Here is a 24,175-nt window from a genome sequence, read left to right on the forward strand (position 1 = left end):
TACCGGGGATTACTTTTAACAGTGTAAAAAAATGTTGAATTATAACTTTTTAATTTAAGTGTTATTTATTAAATAACACTTAAATTAAAAAAAATTGGCCTAAGTCGTAGTCGCTTGGTAGGGTGCCCAGAATGCCATCTTTATTAAAGTACGGCGTAACCCTTAAAATCGTATTAAAAACGCGAGCGTAGCGAGCGCGAAATTTTTTTGATAGAAAAAAAATTGAGAGATGCTATGTCAGGGACACAGCCGCAATGGTTTACGTGAAACGTTGGTGTGGATATCTAAATAATGCAAAAGCCGAAGGCCGAGCTCCATGTAGGGCCGAAGGCCCGAAGCGTCCAGGCTGTCAGTGCTTAAGCACAGAACAATAGTATAAGTGTCTAAATACGAAGGCCGAAGGCCGAGCTTCGTGTAGGGTCGAAGGCCCGAAGCGTCCAGGATGTCAGTGCTTAATCACAGAACAATGGTATCAGTGTCTAAATGCGAAGGCCGAAGGCCGAGCTCCGCGTAGGGCCGAAGGCTCGAAGCGTCCAGGATGTCAATGCTTAAGTCGTAGTAGTAGTCGCTCAGTAGGGTGCCCATCAGAATGCCACCTTTATCAAATGAGGCTTAACCTTTAAAATCGTATTAAAAACGCGAGCGAAGCGAGCGCGAATTTTTTTTTGATAGAATAGGATTTGAAAGAAGAGAGGCTATGTCAGGGATATAGCCGCAGTGGTTTACGTGAAATTTTGGTGTGGATATCTGGAAGGCCGAGTTCCATGTAGGGCCGAAGGCCCGAAGCGTCCAGGATGTCAGTGCTTAATCACAGAACAATGGCATCAGTGTCTAAATGCGAAAGCCGTAGGCCCGAAGCGTCCAGGATGTCAGTGCTTAAACACAGAACAATAGTATAAGTGTCTAAATTCGAAGGCCGAAGGCCGAGCTTCATGTAGAGTCGAAGGCCCGAAGCGTCCAGAATGTCAATGCTTAAGTCGTAGTAGTAGTCACTCGGTAGGGTGCCCAGAATGCCACCTTTATCAAAGTAGGCTTAACCTTAAAAGTTAAAAACGCGAGCGTAGCGAGCGCGAATTTTTTTGATAGAAAAAATTGAGAGAGGCTATTATGTCAGGGACACAGCCGCAATGGTTGAATTTTGGTGTGGATATCTAATGCGAAAGCCGAAGGCCGAGCTCCGCGTAGGGCCGAAGGCCCGAAGCGTCCTGGATGTCAGTGCTTAATTACAGAACAATAGTATAAGTGTCTAAGTGCGAAGGCCGAAGGCCGAGCTCCGCGTAGGGCGGAAGGCCCGAAGCGTCCAGGTTGTCAGTGCTTAAACACGGAACAATAGTATTAATGTAGGTTAATGTGTGTGCTGGGAGTCCTGAAGCACTCAATGAGTTTAGGAACTCCAGAGGGTCTGTTGTGGCGTTGCCTTCATCCAAGACAGTGTTAATGGATTTAGGTATATACTGCCTGTTCACTTTTGATTTCTGCCAATATCCGCGCATGTGTAGGTAAGTATAGACGTACGACTCTCTCCAGTACCCGCTGATACACCACAGTACTTACCGTCGAGCACGTCTGTCGTGCGAATCCGCTGAGCGGTCAACCGTTCTTCGCACTGCGTGAACGTCTCCGATTCTTCCTCAGATTCCTGAGACCGTGCTACCTTGTAACCTCAATACGTTGCGAGAATTTCGCGAGAAAATTGTTTTTTTTCGGAAAGGTATGGTGACGCGTTTAAAATGCAAGTCCCAAATTGTTTGACACTTACAAAGACATAATACCTATTTAAAATTTAAAAACTTTCGCGTTTTGAACACATATTAACTCACATTTATATATAGACGGGCCTATCTCGAAATGTATTTTATTACCGTTATTTACCGACGTTTCGACACAGGTTTCACTGGTCGTGGTCGCGGCTAACTGATGTCCCAACAAAATGTCAAAACAGAGATTTGTGCAACTACCCGACGAAAAGTGTATGAAAAAGTTTGGGGTAGACATCATATTTTCAAACCACCCACTTCACATAATGTTAATTATTGTCAATGGACCTGCGATAGACCCGTCTATAAATGTGATTTAATATGTATTTGAAAAGACGTTTGACATTAACTAAGAAAATTTTTGTTTTTTTTACAAAGTACATACACAAAAAAAAGTTTGCACCACTTTCTTAAGTTAGCGCCATAAGATTCAGGTGCAAACATAACTTAATTGAGTGTAGTGGCCACCCCCCCCCCCTTTTAGGGGTTGAATTTTTCTAGCCTAAAATAGGGCCAGGGATTTTCTTGACAGATTAGTAAAGTTTGCATCAAAATCCGTTCAGCCGTTTTCACGTGATGCGCGGTCAAATAAACAGATAAACAGACAAACAGATAAACAGATAAACAGACAAACAGACAAAAATTCTAAAAACTGTTGGAACGTGTTCTGTTATCGATTCTAAGTATCCCCAACCAACTTTTTTTCGAATATCTTCCATGTACAGACTTTCGACCCTCTTCAGCTTTATTATATGTATAGATTATTATTACTGGTGGCCAGCGGTAAGAGCGTGCGACTTGCAATCCGGAGGTCGCGGGTTCGAACCCCGGCTCGTACCAATGAGTTTTTCGGAACTTATGTACGAAATATCATTTGATATTTACCAGTCGCTTTTCGGTGAAGGAAAACATCGTGAGGAAACCGGACTAATCCCTAAACGGGCCTAGTTTACCCTCTGGGTTGGAAGGTCAGATGGCAGTCGCTTTCGTAAAAACTAGTGCCCACGCCAATTACTGGGATTAGTTGCCAAGCGGACCCCAGGCTCCCATGAGCCGTGGCAAAATGCCGGGACAACGCGAGGAAGATGATGACTTATATTAATATCAATAACTTTTGGATGCTAATTGTAGACGTCAAGTAGCTTCCCGATATAGTCTATGAGCTATCACGGAAAAGGTTTTACTGATACGACCTTCAAATTTTCAAAAAAAGAGCGTACTTCCATCTCAAAGGTCTACACCGCACTTGCCATTTGTTGATGCAGTGTCCATTGCGATGGTAAAGGCCTGGCCACGACATTGCGCGACTGGCTTCGGCTAAGGCGACGACAACCATAGGTTGGAACGAGACACAGCGATCGGACCTTGCGTACCTACCTATGGTTTTCGCCTTAGCCGAAGCCATCAGTCGCGCAATGTCGCGGCTATAGGCCGTAATTAAATAAATAAAATAATTGTTTACCATCAGACGATTGGCCTGATCGTTGGTCTCCTATGGTTCATATGCTTTCACAAACTTTGTGAATAACCGGCCATCTTTGATTCTCACCGAGAAATTAACTTTCCACGATCGCGCTTTTCTTTGCCAATTACTTTCTATAGGTACTTGAGAACGTATGTGTTGATACAGAAAGTAGGTAAAATGCGATTTAGATATAGATAAACCATTGATTTGATTATCTGACACGCGACGTGGGATTTATATTGGAGGGCCAAATAGTAAATCGAATTATTATAAAAATCTTTTTTTATTTTCGATTTAGTTCTTGGATTTTTTTATTAAATTAATGGCGGACCAACGGGGGCTCGCGAGGTCCACTAGTACATATTATAAGGAATAATACTTAACTCTAGTTTTTACCATAAATAGTGTCGCTGACAATCAGCAGCATTGGCAACAAACACAACTTTGTCTAATTCAATCGCCACTACAATAAGGCAATGTAAAATTGACTTGCAGACCAAGAATGACAAATGTCAGCTAATGACATAACGAGCTAATGAGGTACATGAGGATATTAAAAACCGATTGGTTATATAATTGTGGGCATACATTAAGGTCATAGTTTGGCTGTGGTTTTCCGGTGGCTCTTACAAAGAGGTCAACCGGATGAATGAATGTGTGTCAGGTTTTCAGGCTGTTGTCATAAACACATTTTGGCTCAGTGATCCAATGTGAATCTTGGCCTCCGAAACGAGAGCGTGCCACCTGTCTAGGTCCTGCGCAACTTCCTGATATTTGCTGACGCAGATCCGCCGTCACAGTCTTCCCAGCGATTCCTGGGCCGACCCACCGGACGGCCACCAGTCGGTCGTCCCATGAATGCCCTCTTGACAGCCCGATCCCCGATCCTCTCCCATTCTGTGCTGACCAGCGAAGTCTGTGGGCTTTCGTTTCGCCGACGATATTGGTTTCGGCCACTAACTCCTCAACCTCGGCATTTTTCCGGATCCTCCAGGTGCCATCATCTCTCTGAATAGGTCCCAGGATCTTGCGAAAAACTTTTCTCTCCGCTACCAGGAGCTGACTTAAACACTTATAGGTCATTGAAATTGTGTACCTGGGGTAACTTGAGACTTGAAAACCTGCGACTTTTATTTCAAAAGAGCTTCTGCCCGCAACTTCGACTTCATGGATTGATGATAGGGCTCATTTAGACGGTGCGAGAACTCGCATACGAGTTTCATTGAATTGCAGTAACGTCAATGGTCCGCAATGTAACTAAAATCGTATACGAGTTCGCACGCCGTCTAAATGAGCCTTAAGTGATAAAAACTACCCTGTGTCCTTCCCCAGGCCTCAAACTATCTCCATTATGAAATATCAAGCAAAACATATTGATTTGTACAGACAGTTGCAGAAATTAACTTTGTTATATCTGCAGCTGACTGTACGTATGTATGTTAATTAGATGATATTCGAAGTGACCCCATGGCCCTCAGACCCGCAGTCATCAAGTCATTCATTCGTTCGCTATGAATTTGTGACACGAACTCGGTCAATGGCGGCGGTGAGCGGTAATAGTAATAACGTTGCGCACACGCCGATATCATACTAAAGATTCACGAATTAGCTTTTGATATGCAGCGGACCTTAGCCCTTATCTCGACATAACATATCATAACCTTTGACCCCTCTTTTTACTTTTCTCGTTTTTAGGATTCCGTACCTTAAAATGAAAAAACGGAACCCTTAGGTATAGGATCACTTTGTTGTCCATCCGTCCGTCTGTCTGTCAAGACCCTTTATCTCGAGAACGCGTGGAGGTAGGTATCGAGTTGAAATGTAAACCATATGCTCAGGTCTATATTAGGGCTTCCAATACCGGGATCCCGGTATTTCGGGATCCCGGGATCCCGTCCTTTTAAACGCATTTTTCAATACCGGTATTTTTAAAGGCAATACCGGGATCCCGGTATTTATAAAAATGAGGGAAATGCGCAGTATAAACCCTTTAAATCCATTATATTCGGTTGTATCAAAAAGCTTACTAAATGTCAGACGCATCTAGAGTTAGACCAAGAAAAGTCTGCAACGATTTTGATAGCACGCGCAGTGCAAGTATTATATTAAACTTCTATGAAATTATGACGTACAAATAACACTTGCACTGCATACTGCATATGCTATCAAAATCGTTGCAGAGTTTACTTGGTCTAACTCTAACTGGTCTCTAGCCCGCATTTTATTATTGAAACAAGATCGTTGGCGAAGGCGTCAGATAAATATTTGGTGGTTGGTGGTGGATGAATCCTGAAGTTATGTGAGTGATGAATATGATGATAGTGACATTAAATTTAATATAATTAGTTCTTATAATTTTATCAAAAAATAAAACGAAAGAGCAAGGATAACTGTAATAATGGCAAACCAATTTTGACGGAAATTTGAAAAAATGTTGTCTGGTTGGTTAAGTTGGACTACAATACAAATTTGACTGTGGTGAGGTGAAGTCAACAAATTGGATAAAATTATTGCCAACCTGGAGTGTGAAATAAAATTATTGCAGATGGCGGCATTGATTGTTTATTGTTGTAATAGCTTTTAGGACATATCTGGTATTCCAGTGAGCCTTTTTAATTCCCCTTTTTAATAAAACTATATATTTTGAAGCGATTCATATCCAATACCGGGATCCCGGGATCCCGGTATTGACGAAGACAGTTTCGGTATTAATACCGGTATTGTGAGAAGTCCGGTATTTGGAAGCCCTAGTCTATATACAGTCCCTTGAAGCAGAGAAAAAAATCAAACTTTGTTCAAATTTCTAGAATGAGCTCTTTTTAAATCAGTCAAATTATACCCAACACAAACAAAAAAAATCTACAATAGTAATAAGTTATGTGATTACGAAAATTTTGACCACACATACTTAATAAAATATTACCTACACCTATACACATTATAATGAATATAATTAAGGTTTTGTCACACAGGCGCGTTTTCCGGACGGGGCGTGAGCGTGTTATATGTAAAAGTGCCGCGCCCCGCTCACTCCCGCGGAAAACGCGCCTGTGTGACGAAGCCTTTAAGGTAATAAAAAAGCCCTTCTAGCGACGTATGTCAACGAATGTGGGGCATTGCTGCGTATACTTCTATTATGATCACGTTACATAAGATGACATCATGCGGTTGATAGAATCGCGGGTCGCGGCCCGTTAAGAGGTCGGCATACTTACATTGTGGTGTGTAGTGCCTTCGTTATGTAGGTATGATAAATGTGTGCCGTTTTCAAGTACATGGTAACTTAACTAATTATTGTCAGTTGTTACTATACGAGTAGTCGAAGGTGAAGGTCCTTAAAATACGGCGTTGCGTGAAAAAAAGAGTTCCTTTGCCAGAATTGGTCCTTATTAGGACCCAAGCATGGAAGGAAAACATATAAAATTCAAAAATGCGCGTTTTCCCATACATAAGACCTAGCTAGATTTTTCGCCCTCAACACCCCTATGCCCTTTCCGAAATCCTCGAAATAAGTATATAAATATATATACAAGAATTGCTCGTTTAAAGATATAGATTACCTTGACAGAATCGATTTCGCACTGCAACATTTTTAAAACACAAACTAGTCCACAATAACACAGCAATGTGACTGCGGAAAATCCAGATAAAACACCGAGATGAGATAGGCACAGATATCTACATTATTTATACACTATCTTACTAAGATATTTTGTGAAAAAACAATAACAGAATCTTAAATAAAAAAGATAGACAGCTGAAACTGTAGAAGGTAACATTGTTATTTCGTGCGATATATCATTTGATATTTGCCCATTGCTGAATTAGGCCCGGGTCTAGGGCGGCAGGCTATATGACCGGACCGGACAGGAGTCCGGTCCGGTCATAAACTAGGCTTTATTGGGAGGACCCAATAAAGCCTAGTTTTCCCTCTTGGCTGGAATATATGCCACTTTCGTTCTAATGCGTGTCCTTATCCTAATTCTTGACATTAAGAGTCACACGAACCTGCCACCAAAAACTCGCTCCCATACAATTCATTTACTTCGCTTGTATGACGGCGGCTAGGTGTGGTGTGACTCATTGTGGACGATAATATAGTTGGTCAAACCAATTTGTCAGTCAGTAAGAACCAGGAAAACTATACCTACTCAACTTTTTAGGGTTCCGTAGCCAAATGGCAAAAAACGGAACCCTTATAGATTCGTTATGTCTGTCTGTCTGTCTGTCCGTCTGTCCGTCCGTATGTCACAGTCACTTTTCTCCGAAACTATAAGAACTATACTGTTGAAACTTGGTAAGTAGATGTATTCTGTGAACCGCATTAAGATTTTCACACAAAAATAGAAAAAAAACAATAAATTTTTGGGGTTCCCCATACTTAGAACTGAAACTCAAAAATTTTTTTTTCATCAGTATCATACGTGTGGGGTATCTGTGGATAGGTCTAAAATGATATTGAGGTTTCTAATATAATTTTTTTCTAAACTGAATAGTTTGCGCGAGAGACACTTCCAAAGTGGTAAAATGTGTGTCCCCCCCCTGTAACTTCTAAAATAAGAGAATGATAAAACTAAAAAAAATATATAATGTACATTTCCATGCAAACTTTCACCGAAAATTGGTTTGAACAAGATCTAGTAAGTAGTTTTTTTTTAATACGCCATAAATCCCCTAAATACGGAACCCTTCATGGGCGAGTTCGACTCGCACTTGGCCGCTTTTTCTTTTGGGGTGCTAGTACTAGTGTAAGACAAAGATAGTATGATTCTCTTCTCTCTATGTTTGAAATGAGATAGTTCTTTGACAAACTATAGTTATCGAAGCTAGGGGACCGCTAGGTATAGACAAGGTGAAAATAGAGTAGGTACGCAAACGACGTTGTTATTGAGGCGGTCTGTGTATAGGTGTCAGCAATGCCGTTGCCGCCAGTCCGGTGCGCAGTGACCGACTCCCTGCGCCTGCGCATGCAAATTAACGACACTCTGTATAGGGTTACCATACGTCAGGAATTTTCTAGACAGAACACTTATCACGAGTGAATAAAATAGTACCTACCTACCTTGTAGATATAGAGTATGGCAAGCCATTTCCGTCAGTAGAAGACTGCAAATTTTAAAAATGTAGGCGCGAAGGCTTGAACTCCCATAGAAAATTTGAATTTCGCGCCTTTTTCTACTGACGAAGTGGGTACAGAAGATTAAAAAATATCGCCGAAGGCCTAGGGCCTAGCGGAGCGGAGGGGAGAAGGGGCAAACATTGTACTGCGAGGGGGAGATGGACTTGAAGCCAAATAGGGTAGTTGACTGCTTAGTCCAGCGGCATGCGGCCCCTGAACCTGTCACTTGCGGCCCGCCAGCCTCCCTGGCTATTTTTTTTGTAATATTGACAAACGACAATGTCTGATAAAGTCATGAATATTGACAAAGTGCGGCCCGTGTCAATTTCGTTAATGTGGCCCTTGGCTGCTAAAAGGTTGCCGACCGCTGGCTTAGTCAAATCGCTCCATGCTACGAGTAGGTACATTTACCTATAAACACCTGGCGGCCTAGCCAAGGTGACAATCTTTGTGTCACTCTATCACTCTTCCATACTAGTGCGACCGTGACAGTTGCGTTTCGATCGCTACGGAGCGTAAGCGATTGGCACGTTGGCTACGCGGCCTGAACGGTAAAGCGAAGCTTATAAGTTATGACTACTATTAACTATTACACGCTTGATCCTGGCCTACTCGTAGTCAGGCTGTAAATATTGTTCGCAACCTGTTTATTAACTGTTACCCGACTTTAATACCTGTTATATTGCTCTTAATTAAACGTTTATCAAGCGATTTAATTTACTTATAATTCATGATTTAGATTTAGATTTAGATTTAGATTTAGATTTATTTATTTCATAATATGAAATTACAATATAAATTATTTTACACTAATCTATACGAATTTATATTATGATCGTCAAGTAGAAAAATAACAATTGATTATAATTATACAAATGTCAAGCAATACACAATTTAAAAACCATTATAAGCAATCGATTAATTAACTAAATTATTAACAATGTCAAATAATATAAAATAAAAAATATAAAAAAACAACAATGTCAATATGGCTAAGCTAAGCACGGATATCTCATAATGATCGTCAAATTAAAATAAAATAAAATGAAAAATAGGTCAATATAAAACTAAAATGATAAACAGGTCAATAGAAAAATAAATTACATTCAATTTGGATTATTACATGTCATTTCCATATATTCATTTACAGAATATAATGGATTATCCAATAAAAAGAGTCTCAATTGGCGTTCAAATGTTTCGTCAGATGGTTCAGTTCGCAATTTAGTGGGTAGACGCTCATAATTCATAATACGTTGGCCCTATCACCCTCGGATTCTTGACTGAATGTTCCTCTTTCTCTAATCAAAGGTAGAGTTAAGATAGGAGTTATATAGGTACACTGAATATATTAGATTATAAAAAAACTTTTTTGTAAAGCTACAAATTACACATTTTACAGGTGTAAAACGGCATTTAATTACGCATTTCCAGTGAACCGATTTAGACGCACCACATGGCAGAAATTATCTGAAATTCAGCACTGGAATCTCTATAGGTACTTAGGTACTTCACCAGTCACGGAATGAATTCATTTAACAATTTGATATGGGTTTGGACTGGTTTTGATCTGACATTGAAGATCGCTGACGCTGATTGGTGCGTGTGAAATGAAAGTGAAAGTCGTCTATGAAATGCCCACCAATCACCAAGATGAATGAATTAAAATTTTATTTTCAAGGTCGTATCATAACCAATTTAAAACTAAAACAAATTGTGAAAACGGAATCGAGCCCGTCTCGTGTATGTTTTCGATTTGTAAAAATGTAACGTTAATATAAAATGCGCAAATTTGTTGGATACTACGTATGATTAGGTACGTAGCTACGTAATCATAGTTTTGCATTTTGGTGTCCTGGGCACTTTTTATACTTCATCCCCCGTTTAAAAATATTGTTTTCAGTTTCGATATATAGTAATTAATATCTCGAATTTCATATTAGTCACCTGCCATAATATGTTACCGTTCGAAGGTCACAAAAATATGTGACACACTCTTATAGCTCTACAAATAAGATCGTGTCAGATATTTGTGCAGCCTTCGTTGTGTAACATATTAGTGCCGGATTTGCAGGTGACTGTATACGAGTACCAGTAAACTGGGCTGTTAATCGCTGGGTATGATCGCCGATTTCTGAACGCTTTCATCGTCTATTTCTGTTAAGTTTGCCAACCACATCTTGCGTTCAAAAATCAACTCCGTATTGTTCTGCCTAGTTTACGTTGTTGATCTATCTTCGATCGTTTCTAGTTCTCAACACTAGATGAAAGCGACCACAACCTAAGCTAAAAACTAAACGCATTAAGGAAGGAAAACTGCGCGTTTCATATTCATGGTGGCCGGTACTAACTTAAACTGACCATTTCAATGTATACCTTATGTCATTGACGTAAGTTACACGTATGGTCAGGTAATTAAGTCGATAATCGAGTACTTGATGGTAATGAGGAACGATTAGCAGCTTAACTGTCGCGCGGACGAGAGTAAGAGGAATAGATGAGGCATTTTCTTTTGTGGCAAGATACGAGTACATAAGAATTTGGATGAATTCATACGTAAATTGCCCATGCAGTTTTGAGGCTGAGTGTACCTACATTAAATAGATTTTTGTACAAAGCAGAGATGTCTGACCATGTCTGACAGCAAAAGTACAATTTCTTAATGGTCAGGTTATTTTTTTTTACAACTAAGTATAGTACCTACATTGTTAAAAAAGAATCTCCTTCACTACAAAGGTTAATATTTTATGGTCTTCTTGATAAAAAGGGCAAAATAAGAAAAAAGCAAACATCGCCGCGAATTAAGAACTTCCTCTATCGAAACTTTCAAGTATGTATATTATAAAAGGTTGCATATACTTACTCGTACCTTCTCCGAGTTCTTCTTACTCAATGGTACCATGACTTCCGGCGCACGCGCCACTTGCCGTACGCGTCGCGGAAGTGCTCTCTATGGTGTGTCGTCTATGGCAAGGCAAGGCTGTAGGATGGCTGTAGGTGACAATGAGAGCCATAACTTTTATTGCACCTGACACTGGACGCAAAAAAAATGTACGCTTCTTTAGACCCACTCTGGTGATTTTTGCTTGCAATCACAAAACTTTTTGATCGACTTTATAGGGATTTAATTGATGTTAGGTATTTTATAAATGACATAAATTATGTTTAGCAACACCGCAAGGCATAGGGTCCATAATTACTCCAAGACTTCGAAAGTGTCTTGCTGTTTTCCGCAGTCGTGTGCTACAGATATGCCTACAATGCGATTATCAACTGTCAATGGTTTTGATAGATGGAGCCAGCATAGGTTTTACCTGCCTCTAGTTTTGTTCTATGAGACTTGGCTTGAAGCCATAAAATTAGAATTAATTTGACACTTTGCAGGAATGACAGGTAAAACCTATGTTGGCGCCATCTGTAAAACACTCCGACCGGCCAACCCCGTTGGGCCTGTGGTGCCAAAATTAAATATTATGGGTAGGTAAGTACATTGAGGGATAAAACACAAAAATCGTTAGTACCTAAACAAATCTTTATTTCTGCCTTTCACTCTAAACAAATCTGTAAATAAAACTATCTATCTTGTGTCTTAAACAGAAAAAAAACTATCTATTACCTACTCTATATTAAGCTCAAACCTCAGATATGAAGTGAGACCACAAGTGAGACATACTTCTACGCGGCAGCATGATTTCCCAACGTGCCTCGCGAGGCAGATGTCAACGTGACATTATGGGATTTACAACTGATGTGGATCCGGATCCTCACACCGATCCAGTATCTGAGCGATATATGGCGATGTCTCACTCGCACACTGACGAAGACTGCTTCAGTCAAACACGATGCACCTGCCGAGGCAGTCAGGGCTGCACGAGGTGCCTCGCGAGGTAACTGGTGACGAGGACGGGGCCCTTACGATCACGGAGGACTCGCAACGGGATGGGTTCTAGGAAGGGAAGGGTAATTTAGGGTAAAATCAAGAAATACGACTTAAAGACATATGTAAATGTTTCATTTGAAGTATTTATTCACTATTCAAATCATCTATAACTACCTATTTGGACAAGTTAGTGGGTCAAAAATTACTTTGAAGATTTAACCACGAGATTAGATATTATGTCAATAAACTTCAAAGTACCTACTTATAATAAAAAGGTACCAAATATAAGAACAAGTAAAAAATAATGGTATGTATATCATAAAAAAATATTCCAATTAGAATTGAATTCCTTTATTTTGTTCAGTGGTGTACTGATTTAACAATTGTTAGTAAAATTACAATACTGGGTAAAATTATTGGTTTTGTTACAATTCAATAGTTACACTTTCAGCGTTCAGTAGTTATAAATACAGGCTTAAGTAAGTACAAATAGCAACACTCTTAACTGTCCATCGGTGGACCTTATGCCTTTTGTAATAAGGTTTACGAATTGTCAGTTAACAGTGTGGGCGGTGGTACAAGATTAAACAATGTTTTATGTGAGTACACATGTACTCGTATAGATTATGGAACTGTCGTTAGACTAGAATTCTTTTTAGGTTCCGTACCCAAAGGGTAAAAAACGGGACCCTATTACTAAGACTTCGCTGTTCGTCCGTCCGTCCGTCCGTCTGTCACCAGGCTGTATCTCATGAACCGCGGTAACTAGACAGTTGAAATTTTCACAAATGATGTAGCTCTGTTGCCGCTATAACAACAAATACTAAAAATAAAATAAAATAAATATTTGTATACAACAAACACGATTTTTTTGCTCTATTTTTTGTTGATGGTGCGGTTTTTTACAAAGTTCGTTCAGTCGCCATTGCTAATGTTTTTAAATATTTATTTTTTGTTTTTACATAAAAGACCTGATGATTATATATGACACCGTAAGATTGTGAACCCGTTAGTTTATAATCTAACGTAGGTTAGGTTAGGTTAGATTATAATCTCCCTACCGCCAGTTTATAATGTAACTAGCGAGATTATAATATGACGAGTGTCTACAATTTTACGGTGACATATATACTTGGTCAACCAGATCTTGACAGTAGAAAAAGGCGGCAAATTTGAAAAATGTAGGCGCGAAGGGATATCGTCCCATAGAAAATTTGAATTTCGCGCCTTTTTTTACTGACAAGATTTGGTTGACCAGCTATATAAACTATATAAGATTTTTACCAAACCGCGGCAGGTAATATCCCGAAATAGAACCTTAAACGTCAGTTTACTGTATCTAATTCTAGACAGTCATACACGTAACGAGCCCTATCGGCACCTAGCAACCAGTTGGTCGGCAGCGGCACCTAGCAACACCTAGCTGCGGTTGTAGCGGTTGCCCCAACCACGGCGATGGTCGTCTTTGTACTCGTCCATGTTCCTCTGGCGAGCCAGCTCCTCGGAATCATCGTCTTCCTCCAGCTGGTCCTGGAACAAGGAGAACGTTCTAGACTACTAGAATTATTGACATCAAGAACACTATGTAAAACGAATTTAACCCTCCGTATACAAGGTGGGATATATTACATCCCAGGTTCTAGTTTGGATTGAAAATTGAAGAATAAATATTATTTTCTTATCAAAAATACTTGTTTTAGGCATACAAGGATAACAAGGATATCCCCAAAATAAGAAAAAAATATATAATAATTACACATTGCTTCACAATAATATTTGTTATTTAGCACCTGGAATGCGGAGAATAAAAATAAATGAAGAATGTAAAAGTACACAAATAGTGCCAAAATATATAACAAAACTGACTTACAAGAATGAATTTGTAGTTTTACAAAGCTTGACTAAATGTAATTTGTCATATTCCTTATTGACTTCTTCGGAATTGATAAACAATGTTATTTTATAACTTTTAAGGCACCTAAATTATTTTTAACTATCTTCGTTTTTATAAGTTTAAACACTTGTCAGTAGATTTTAACCCACAACCACAACTACATAAAAAAACCGGCCAAGTGCGAGTCGGACTGGCGCACGGAGGGTTCCGCACCATCAACAAAAAATAGAGCAAAAAAAAAACAAGCAAAAAAAAGGTCACCCATCCAAGTACTGACCCCGCCCGACGTTGCTTAACTTTGGTCAAAAATCACGTTTGTTGTATGGGAGCCCCACTTAAATCTTTATTTTATTCTGTTTTTAGTATTTGTTGTTATAGCGGCAACAGACATACATCATCTGTGAAAATTTCAACTGTCTAGCTATCACGGTTCGTGAGATACAGCCCTGGTGACAGACGGACGGACGGACGGACGGACGGACAGCGGAGTCTTAGTAATAGGGTCCCGTTTTTACCCTTTGGGTACGGAACCCTAAAAAAGGTTTAATCTTTTTTTAAATTTCCAGATAAGTACTAAAATGCTGCCAATGCATTATCCAAATTTACCCAATTGATTTGTCACTATACTACAAAATTGGTAGGTACAAAACCAGGATAATTGGTTAGTAAATTAGTCAATCGAACTGCCATTTTAGTATTCTAGAGTATAAAAACAGATATTACTAACAGGAATTGTTAATTAGGCCGATCCACACAGAACGAGCCGCCTTGCGAGGAAATTGCCACGCGAGGCAGCTCAGTCTGTGGACACGTGCCTCGCTCGAGGCAATGGGCGTGTGCGTTTCATTGCCTCTGCAGACCGAGCTGCTTCGCGCGGCAATTCCTCGCGAGGCGGTCCGTTCTGTGTGGATCCGCTGATTTACCATCGGTGGAACTTATGTCGTTGCAATAAGGCTTACAACTTGTCACTTAACAGTGTGGGCACCTCTTCAGTACAGCGGGAGAGAAGACCGCATTTATTTCGGAACATTAATCTAGTATTTTAACTGGATCAGGCATGAGGCATGAGGGGTGAGGGGAAATGACCTAACGGGATAGTCTTAATGTATCTTGAATGTATGATGATCGTCCGTCTTCAGTTAGTATTTAAGATTATTGTTATTTTATAACACAACTTTATGTTAACGTTTTAGGATAAGTAATAATCATATTGAATGCATTCCACAGTGCCTTAGTAGACAGGTGGAAATCGGCCTGTTTCGAGAAAAGTCGTCGACATCTCTTCTAAATACCTAAAACTGGTATGGATGTGTTCCTCGTGATCTCTAGAATACGAAATGACCGGTTTTAGTTTATGGAGTGGGGGACGGGTCGAAAAAAAGGGGGGCAAAGATGGCGGCCGACCATTATTGATATTTGTTCACATCTTGAGTCCTATGGGACCGATCGGTTCGTGTGAGGTGTCGTTTGAAAGAGTATTAAACGTGCTATTATTGTTTCATAATAACCGTAGTCATAACTGTAGTCGTTTACAAAATATTTTAAAATATTTGATTTTATACCGTGCATGGATGGCATAAGTACTGATTAAATATGCGCCTAACTCAATAAATTACAACAATACCGCAATTATTTTATTACAAAATATACGAGACATTTCATTAGCTTACCAAAAACATAAGTTTTATTGGCGTATGATATTATATAACCAATTAATAACGAATTTTGTTCAGCATGGGTCACTACGCACCGTCACGTAAATGGCGGGCGACCGACGTAAACTTTTCATTATTTCTCGGGTTCTATTTTATTGATCAATTGCTGATAGGTACCATTTGAAAGGTTATTAAACGTACAATAAATGGTTTCTAATAGCCGTAGTCATAACTTTAGTAATTTACAAAATATTTTAAAATATTTGATTTTTTTACCGTGCATGGATGGCATAAGTACTGATAAAACATGCGTCTAACTCAATAAATTATAACTTTACTCCAATAATATTCTTACAAAATGTACGTGAAATTTCATTAGCTTTCCAAAAATATAAGTTTTATTGGTGTATGATATTATATAACCAAGTAATTACGAATTTTGTTCAACATGGGTCACTAAGCGCCGTCACGTAAATGGCAGGAGATCGGTGTCAACTTTTCATTATTTCTCGGGTTTTATTTTATTGATCAGTTCGTGATAGATACCATTTGAAAGAATATTAAACGTACTATAATTGGTTTTCAATAACTGTAGTCATAACTTTAGTCATTTTCAAAATAATTGAAAACATGATTTTTTACCGTGCATGCACATAAGTACTGCTAAAACATGGTTCTAACTTAATAAATTATAACTTTATCGCAATTAATGTATTTACAAAATATACGAGACATTTCATTATCTTTCCAAAAACATAAGATTTATTGGTGTAAGATATTATATAACCAAGTAATAATGAATTTTGTTCAGCATGGGTCACTGCGCACCGTCATATAAATCCCAACAAACAATTAGGCGACACTTAGCACCTATTTTCTTACCTAAAGACAGCCTGGCTCTAGAATAGCTACATCTATAGTCTTAGTTTACAGTTTACAGGCTCTGGTGAGATAAAAGTGTTTAAAAGGTTCATCTAAAGATTTAAGATCTACAGTAGCTGTTTTGGGCGCTATATTGCATGTTAAGCTGCTAGTATTATAGCTTATAGCTCAAAGTGAATTGAACAACCTTAACATCTATATGAGTAATAATCTGCAATTTGCACTTAAGGTTCTAAACGCGTGATAAAGCCTTCTACTTATAGCTTTTTATATCGCAATCGCTACTTAACTCTCTTGTATGACTTACAGTCGAACAGAGAAGTTATGAGTCGCTATTATAGATCTAAGATCATGTAGTTACAGACGAGCGTTATTTAAATACCGTAGTACATCTTATAACTGTCAATAGAGTCATACTTACAAGCTAAAACTACAATGCCAAACGCCAATGAATCAATAGGTAAGCAAAAACTATAAATTAGACCGTAAAATAAAATAGTAAATAAATATAATATAGATAGTTTACTCAATATTGACATCTTACTATTACTATACTTAAAACCGGACTTCACGGATAGTTATTATGTGGACATACGCTGCTACTCAAATAGTAGTCACTTATTTTGCATCCTGGAGCGTGCGGCGACAAATATCTCTTTAACGCCACAAGCCTCAGATCTCACTAAAAAGGTGATTTTAAATTATTAACTACGGAGTGGGTTTGAAAACGTTTTACGTGTAGACGCGTGAGTCAAATAACAACACAGGTATTAAGTACTTCATATGCAGTGGTTTTGCAATCATGAAAGCTACGAACTTAACGATGTTATGAACCTAGAACTGGGCTTTTGTCAAAAGAGTCAAACTATACTTAAGTTTCCTGTGATAAAAAAAGAAAACAAACAAACCATCATTTATATCGATATTTTATCATTTTGGATACCTACATTACTTATAAAATTTACTGTCAAACAATAATAGAATGCTGCTGGTCTACCAGGCGCTCGCCGCGCCGTGTGTTTGCTTGCTTGGCGAAATTGGTCCTGGCATACCTACATATATGTTTATAGTTGTACGGTAACTAAACAATATTTTTGGAAAGTTAATAAATAGTTTGCTCATTTTACTCTAAAAATTTCACGCTATATTTACTACATTATCTCTTTCTCAAATTATTTCAGTCACTAAGCAAACCTCTAAGGTAAAAATTAAACATTTTCTTTAATATTTTTAAAATGGTTATTTTGGGCCTCAGATTTCAAACAATCGAGTATTCACAGAAAATTTAATATGCTTGCAAATGGTATCCACCATGTATCAGAAAAATAGAACCTGAAATATAATGAAAACTCAACGATGGCCGGGCTCCATTTACGTGACGGTGCACAGTACCCATGCTGAACAAAATTCATGATTACTTAGTTATACAACATTATAAAGCAATAAAACTTATATTTTTGGATAGCTCATAAAATTTCCCGTATATTTTGAAAATATTTATTGCGGTAATGTTATAATCTATTGAGTTAGAAGCATGTTTTACCAGTACTTATGTCCATGCACGGTAAAAATCATATATTTTCAATTATTTTGTAAATGACTACAGTTATGACTACGGTTATTAGAAACCAATTATTGTACATTTAACATTCTTTCTAATGGTATCCATCTCCAATTGATCAGTAAAATAGAACCCGAGAAACAATGAACAGTTGTGGTCGGTCGCCCGCCATTTACGTGACGGTGCGTAGTGACCCATGCTGAACAAAATTCATCATTACATGGTTATATAATACCATACACCAATAAACCTTATGTTTTTAGAAAGCTAATGAAATTTCTCGTATATTTTGTAATAACATTAATTGCGGTAAAGTTATAATTTATTGAGTTAGACGCATGTTTTGTCAGTACTTATGCCATCCATGCACGGTAAAAAATCATATATTTTAAAATATTTTCTAAACGACTACAGTTATGACTACAGTTATTATGAAGCAATAATAGCACGTTTAATACTCTTTCAAACGACACCTGAAACGAACCGATCGGTCCCATAGGACTCAAGATGTGAACAAATATCAATGCTGGTCGGCCGCCCACATTCCCCCCCTTTTTATCGACACGTCCCCCACTCCATAAACTAAAACCGGTCAATTCGTATTCTAGAGACCACGAGGAACACATCCATACCAGTTTTAGGTATTTAGAAGAGATGTCTATGAAAATCGTGAAGGAGACGACTTGTGTTTAATTTAACGCCAGACTATAGTGTCTCACTGTAATACTATGTAATATGTTTGAATAAATAAAATAAAAATAAATAAAATAAAAATCTTTCAGTAGGACTAGCAGCGAAAGCGCTATTATTGTTTGTCCTTGTCACAGTCTCATTTTTTTTTATTCCCCACCATAAATTAGTATGGATAGTGGTGGGCAACAAATAAATTCGACCAATCATAGTGTCGCATTGCCTATGTTTTGTCCCTCACGGATGCACGCGTATACCACATCTATTAGGATCCTACCATCTATTATGCTTCAGAATTATAATATTACATAAATGATCTTAACATGTTAAATCACATTTATTATATAATAAGAAAATAGAATTATAATTAGAACATACCTTTCTCGCTCGCTCGGCGTCGTCGCTTTCCGTTTCTGTGCTCTCTATGGTCTGGTGCGGGATGTTGGCGGCCGAAGGGAAACTGAAACAAATAACATTCTGTTATTAAATAACTGGTTTATTGTATTTTGGACAGCCTATAGGGCGAACACTCTTTTATCGAAGATACGGGTTATTACTCCACCTAGTGGATTAATTTATGTAAATAAAATAATTAACTAAAAGTCAACTTTAAAGTTACTTCTGTTCTGTGTGGTATCCTTAGTTATGACACAGAATAAATAATAGTACTACCGTACAGGAATGACAATTCCTACAAAACCAAAGTTTGACAGCGATTCAGGGACGAATCATGCTGTCCCTTTTTAATGTATGGCACTATCCCTTTCAGCTATTTAGGGTAGTCAAAATTCAAGTCATTATCTTATCTGTCGTGCACGCAAAGGGACGTCAAGTTGTGCCAACCCTAATAATTGCTCGGAGCAATGCTGAGCCGAACGGAGCCGAGAATGCCCGAAAGGCGTGTCGCCCCACTGGTTATGATCAGTTCCACATGCTGACTTCTGCAGTCAAAGAATCTATGGACCTCGTTGGAAAGCGACGCCGAGGGTGCGCCGTAATTACTTTTTTTTGTCTTTTTTTTATTGAGAAACAAACAGTCATTCTTTAACATTAATCAGTAGATTAAGCAGCAGTAAATAGACAGTAGTATAATTCCATGTAGAAATTCACTTACATTCCATCCCTGACTCGTTTGTCATAGAACTCCTCGACTGTCATGGTGGGCAGCGACGGATATCCGGCGCCGAACACAGCCTTCTGTATGGCGTCCTTAGCGATGATGACTGGCCGGAGCGGAGGAGCCCGGGGTTGCTTCGGTTTAGGCTCTGCAACAGGTAAACATAATAAATTTAAAAGTGGAAGTGGTGGCTCAGATGACAGTGCGCATATATCGATCGAGAGGCCGTGAGTTCAAGTCTCACCCAAGACAGTATTTTTTTCCAATTTAAATTTATTCTAGGCTTATTGATAGCATCATTCGCAGACGTTTCTGCTTGTTAAAAATTAAATTAGGTAAACATAAATTTAATGTAGCTGGTCAAAATGGTGGCGCACAATATTCACTGTCGTAGTTCGTATATTTTTTTACTATTTTACTCTTCAAAGTACATAATCCAAAAGAAAAAACAAAAACTAGTTGTAGTAGATTTTGGCTGCGAGAAACCCATAAATATCGATCACAAAAGGGACATCGACCTCCAGAGTACAAAGTACGTGTATACGAGTAGAGTACGAATTTTAGAAGCACAAAAAGGGATAATTCGAGACAGCGCGCGCGTTTGGCACGCACGAGGCATTCTATTCAAGCCGTTTGCTTCGCGTGGAAATTTCCTCGCGAGGCAACTCGGTCTGTGACTCTGTGTATGCCTATAAGTGCACGTTAACGTTTTTAGTCAATTTTGCAGTTACCTCCAGAACTTCCATACGAAACAAGAACATTAAATTCGTAATCCCGCTGACCCGCTGCCCGTTGTGTGTTTAACCTCAACTCTGGTGCCAATAGCTCGTCCAGGGCCTGACTGACGTAACTCTGCACTCCTGCAGCATGGTGGTGAAGTACTCCCACTTTGGTCAGTCTTACCTCCAGCATGTTTCTCCATATACTCCAGCAACGGCTTCTCCTGCTCGATACTCCCCAGCTCGTCCAGCCCTTGACTGACGTAACTCTGCAGCATGGCGGTGAAGTACTCCCGCTTGGTCTCGTCGTCGACCAGCTCCGAGGCCATGGCTTTGGAGAGAGTGGCCAATTTCTCTTTCAGCTCTTTCATCTCCATGTAGCGCTTTATTTTTGCTTCGCGGCTGTGTACCTGAAATTGGAGAAAGATAATAGGGATGTTGACAATTTTTTGGAACTGGTTTCATTTTGTAGATAGACACGTAGTAATTACAGAAAAAAATATTAAAAAAATATATTCATTAATTTCGAATAAGAAAACATGTATAATAAGTTTCGTGTTTAAATTTCGCGCCTAAACGCTCCAAACTGTCACGCATAGACTAGGAATCCTCTAGACTGAGTTTAGAGCAATTATTTCATGAAACCGATGCTGCCAAAAATACGGGGGTGCGGGGGGACGAGGTGAGCGAATCCCGTGCCGTGATTGGTCCGTTCAAAGACACGGACCAATCACGGCACGGGATTGACTCGAAGATGGAGTAAAACTACCGTATAAGTGGCAGAGGGGGTAGCGTTACTATGCGCAGTCTAGAGGATTCCTAGTCTATGCTGTCACGTGACCTTGATGACGTAACGGCGTTTTAAACAAACTGCTGTCAGTAATTTTTTTAAATTCTTTATATGGCAACTGACAATTTTTTTAAAGCCTTAACACACTACCGCATCGGACAGCGAACTTCTTTCTCGCTCTAACTTATAGCTGCGTCCTTAACGCACCACCTTACACACTATCGATTCGTGCGCCGCACCGCACCAAGATCGCGTTTCGGTACGATAATCTGTAGACACTTAGGCAGGTTTTATAACTTGTCTTTGGTGATTCCACTGTGATTACGTCACGCGCTCCGATTGGCGTTTGCAGTCACGTGATACTGGGCATTAATTTAAATACTTTTGATTATTTTTAATTAATTTATTACGCATATTTACACTTGCAAAATATGATTTTCCGCGTTCTAATATTCCCTGCTATGGTAAAAACATAACATATTATATATTCGCGATTCATGTCAACATCCCTATTAGGACCATGCAGTGCATAGGGATGGGATTTTTTTTTCTTTAGAACCTTATCCTTACTAAACGTCAGCACCTTGGTAACATGTCTCTTGTACAGGAAGTGTTATGTACCTATTACCTATAGACAATGAGGGTAGGTTTTGACATTTGTGTACAGTGTAAAGTGAGGGAGTTATGAAAAAGCAGTCTGTCAACTTAAACTTACACAAAACAAACTTCTACCATTTAGTGGCTCAAATTGAAAACTCCACTTTACAGTTTGCACCGATAAACGGGGGCTTGTGAGCTGCCTTCTACAGTCTGACACCACAGTCTTACCTGCTTTTCAATCAATTAATCAATAATCATTTTATTTCATGTTTTGAAAGAATTAGCAGTGCTGATATTGATTTATAGAATTTCTTGTGTTTAAATGAAAATAAATTTAAGAAAAATTGCAATTGTCTTTGCTTTGTAACTTGTCACAGTGACTGTCACTGAGTGAGTGCGGGATTTGTCTAAGTGACAATATTATACGGAAATGAATGTGGTTGACTGTACCATATTAGCAATCTTGACTTGTTCGGTGACCACTCGCTCCACCTTCTGGTTCTGGTTGTCTGCGGGCTGCGGCACCTCTATGTCCGTCACACCATAGTCCTTGCATCGCTGGAGAAAATCTCTGAAATAATATAAAACAGCTTGAAAATAACAATTCTACTGTACTTTATCATGCTCATGTAAAGGCCCGTCTCCATATTGCGCGGCAAACCATCGAACATTGGCTCGCGAGGCAGCCGCGCGCAATGGATACCGGGTTGGCTCGCGAGCCAACGTGATCTGATCGAGTTGGCTCGTGAGCCAACCCGGTATCCATTGCGCGCGGCTGCCTCGCGAGCCAATGTTCGATGGTTTGCCGCGCAATATGGAGACGAGGCTTAAGGTTTAACATAAAACATATTTATAAAATAAATGCGCAACATTTTCTTTATTTTAAATTTTAAAGGGACAGTATGTATAATTTTCAAATTAAAAAATCTGCCTACATAGTAGAAATTGTTTCTCTGCATGTTTTAGTAAATAAAGCAATTGAATTTACAAAATTTACTCCTAATTTTCAGGTCAGACCAAAAACTAATTGATTGTAACAATCATATTCCTTAAATTATAACCTATTACCTAACAAAACAATGAATTTAACCAACTCACCTAAAATAAATCTCAGCTAGATTGATAACCTCTTTCCGAGGCTGCCCACACAGCTTCAGACTCAGTGTACCGAGCAGCGCAGGCAGCAGCAAGTACTGCAGCGTCTCTGTGGGAAGCTCCTCCAGGCTCTCGTTACTACTGAACATCCCGGACAGCGACACCAGGTTAGTGGCCTTCTCAAACTTTGCTATGGCCGCTTTTAGAAGAATCTGTAAAGATAATTTTACAATAATAAACTACAACAGTGTGTTTATTTCGTAAGCTTTGTGAAATAAGATAATCACAACATCAAAAATTTGGAGGATATAAACTAACAAATATTTTCTCTTTTGTATCAATCAAAGTGCGACTCGGAAACGGAATGGTTTTTATAGATTCAGAACGCTACATCTGCGAACTAAGATCAGTTTTCCTAGGATAGCGGTGCCGTCATATAGCGGCCGTCTCCATACTAAATAATACGGCTAAATATGGATGTCGTAGTATTTGTATGGAGACGGCCGCTATATGACGGCACCGCTTTCGGAGGAAACCTTCGAATTGTAGTGTACACTGAGCAATAATATTATGTAAAATAAGTAGAAAAATGATGAAAAAACAGCTGACCTGCATGGCATCGCTGTTCGTCGGCTCATTGCTGCTTTCTATCTTTTCAAACATCTTCATGGCCTGATCGAACACATCTTTTAATGGCTCCTCGTCAGTAGACGCACCCGCATCTGCCTTAGATTGCGACATAATTACACTGAGAAATATCTAAAGTTATGGTTTTGTAAAAGCTTGTTTTTTGCCGAACCGATTTGAGGTTTGAGGTTTTGTTTGACGGTTTTGATATTTCATGCACTTGTCAGAAGTGACGTCTATTTTTTTTTTTTAATTTATTACGAGCATTGGCAACTTGGCCATCAGCTCAAACATAAAACGAAACAAATTACAATTCCAGCTTAT

General features: G+C 39.0%; 2 protein-coding genes across 3 annotated transcripts in view; one reads left to right on the forward strand and one right to left on the reverse strand.

The window, feature by feature from the left end:
- Positions 1–24,175, forward strand: part of LOC134647393 (proline-rich protein PRCC) — a 432,482-nt gene that overhangs the window by 347,291 nt on the left and 61,016 nt on the right. The window lies entirely within an intron of this gene.
- On the reverse strand, positions 13,641–23,982 carry LOC134647395 (immunoglobulin-binding protein 1b). The gene is made up of 7 exons (XM_063501744.1): positions 23,834–23,982; positions 23,228–23,436; positions 22,580–22,700; positions 20,924–21,149; positions 20,018–20,168; positions 19,282–19,363; positions 13,641–13,751 (listed from the first exon to the last, which is right to left on the reverse strand). Exons 1-7 carry the CDS (start codon positions 23,963–23,965, stop codon positions 13,641–13,643), a joined length of 1,032 nt encoding a protein of 343 aa, XP_063357814.1. The 5' UTR covers positions 23,966–23,982.

The sequence above is a fragment of the Cydia amplana genome, chromosome 4 (assembly GCF_948474715.1).
Source record: "Cydia amplana chromosome 4, ilCydAmpl1.1, whole genome shotgun sequence".
NCBI lineage: Eukaryota > Metazoa > Arthropoda > Insecta > Lepidoptera > Tortricidae > Cydia > Cydia amplana.

Bases quoted from the DNA above. Each gene is read 5' to 3' on its own strand.
- LOC134647395 (XM_063501744.1), bottom strand. From the start codon at position 23,965: ATGTCGCAATCTAAGGCAGATGCGGGTGCGTCTACTGACGAGGAGCCA. The intron at 20,169-20,923 runs GTAAGACTGACC...TACCTGTTGCAG, and splicing joins TATGGAGAAACATGCTGGAG to AGCCTAAACCGAAGCAACCC. The intron at 13,752-19,281 runs GTATGTTCTAAT...TCCTTGTTCCAG, and splicing joins ACGCCGAGCGAGCGAGAAAG to GACCAGCTGGAGGAAGACGA.